We start from the raw sequence: 1,807 nt of genomic DNA, 5'->3' as shown, positions 1-1,807 counted from the left end.
CCTCAGGCAGCTCCTGCTGCCCCGGTGACAGAGCGGCCTGCCCCAGGCTGCTGCAGCCAGAAAGGTCTCTTCATTTCCCACTCATTCATATTCTGCTGATGGTGGGTCTCACAAAAAGAAGTTGCAGCTGCCTCATTTTTTTCTTAAATACAAAGAGAGCCTGAGTCTTATTTTACCCAAAGTCTCTGAGTCACACAAGACAGGTGGATACTTAACACGACAGGATGAGTAAAAGAATTTCTTTTCAGAAAAGATCATCACAAGGGGAAAAAAAGACAAAAAGAAGGAAAAAAGAGGGAAGGAATGGAAGGCTTGGCCCATCACAACACACACTGGGAATCATTTGCAGAGGAAGGTACGCAGTTTGTGGCTGCTGAAAAAACGTCTAATCCACTTCCTCAGGGCATCCTTGAGCTCCTGGTTCCTCATGCTGTAGATGAGGGGGTTCACTGCTGGAGGCACCACAGAGTACAGAACTGCCAGCACCAGATCCAGGGATGAGGACGAGATGGAGGGGGACTTCAGGTAAGCAAATACACCAGTGCTGATGAAGAGGGAGACCACGGCCAGGTGAGGGAGGCACGTGGAAAAGGCTTTGTGCCGTCCCTGCTCTGAGGGCATCCTCAACACGGACCTGAAGATCTGCACGTAGGACAACACAATGAAAACAAAACATCCAAAAAAAAGAAAAGCACTGACCAGCAGAAGCCCAACTTCCCTGAGTTTTAAATCTGAGCAGGAGAGCTTGAGGATCTGGGGGATTTCACAGAAGAACTGGTCCATAGCATTGCCTTGGCAGAGTGGTAGTGAAAATGTATTACCTGTGTGCATAAGAGAATAGAGAAAGCCACTGCCCCAGGCAGCTGCTGCCATGTGGACACAAGCTCTGCTGTCCATCAGGGTGCCATAGTGCAGGGGTTTGCAGATGGCCACGTAGCGATCGTAGGCCATGACAGTGAGAAGAAAATACTCTGCTGACATCAGAAAGGAAAAGAGAAAAACTTGAGCAGCACATCCTGAGTAGGAAATGGCCCTGGTGTCCCAGAGGGAATTGGCCATGGATTTTGGGAAAATGGTGGAGATGCAGCCCAGGTCGAGGAGGGAGAGGTTGAGGAGGAAGAAGTACATGGGGGTGTGGAGGCGGTGGTCGCAGGCGATGGCAGTGATGATGAGGCCATTGCCCAGGAGGGCAGCCAGGTAGATGCCCAGGAAGAGCCAGAAGTGCAAGAGCTGCAGCTCCCGTGTGTCTGCGAATGCCAGGAGGAGGAACTCAGTGGTGGAACTGCTGTTGGACATCAGCTTCACAGGGAGCTGCCCAAGGAAGAGAACTTATTGCCAGGTTAGGACAAACATTTTGCAATATAACTCATTATTTCTCATAGAAACGCTCCAGTTGTCTTATTCCTTAGTAACACCTTTGTTCAGCTCCATTTCTGGAGCTCCTTTGGTTGCTGTTGGAGTGTGCCACGAGGAGCTCAGGCTCCACTGTGCGCTCCAGAGTACTCTGTTCTACTCTGCAACGGGGCAAGGTGGGGATTTAGCTTTCCCATTCACAATTTAAGTCAGATTTTAGCCACTCATAATCATAAGATTACCAGGGGAATATTATTTCAGAGCTGAAACTGTCAGCATCTTTCCTGCAGTCTGAGTGAACTGCTGCATCTGGGGAGATGCAAAAGCATTGCCTGTGGCTTAGGGCAGAGTGAGGAGAGCTGGTCTGTCCATCAGCCTTGTTCCTGGCTCCTTTGTGCTTGGTTTGACCTGGAGCACATTCACTCTTGGTTTGACCTGGAGCATGTTCACACTG

The 1,807-nt window shown here is 49.9% G+C and overlaps 1 protein-coding gene across 1 annotated transcript; it reads right to left on the bottom strand.

The window, feature by feature from the left end:
* Positions 1–339: 339 nt before the first annotated feature.
* LOC309683889 (olfactory receptor 14A16-like) lies at positions 340–1,296 on the bottom strand (the record flags this gene model as incomplete). The annotated part of the gene is made up of 1 exon (XM_082499876.1): positions 340–1,296. The coding sequence occupies one exon, from the start codon at positions 1,294–1,296 to the stop codon at positions 340–342; it is 957 nt and encodes a 318-aa protein (XP_082356002.1).
* Between the last annotated feature and the right edge of the window lie 511 nt (positions 1,297–1,807).

The sequence above is a fragment of the Vanellus vanellus genome, assembly GCF_965231255.1.
Source record: "Vanellus vanellus genome assembly, contig: HAP1_SCAFFOLD_35, whole genome shotgun sequence".
Classification (NCBI taxonomy): domain Eukaryota; kingdom Metazoa; phylum Chordata; class Aves; order Charadriiformes; family Charadriidae; genus Vanellus; species Vanellus vanellus.
The sequence above is the reverse complement of the archived record's forward strand: the minus strand, read 5'-3'. Positions and strand labels throughout refer to the sequence as shown.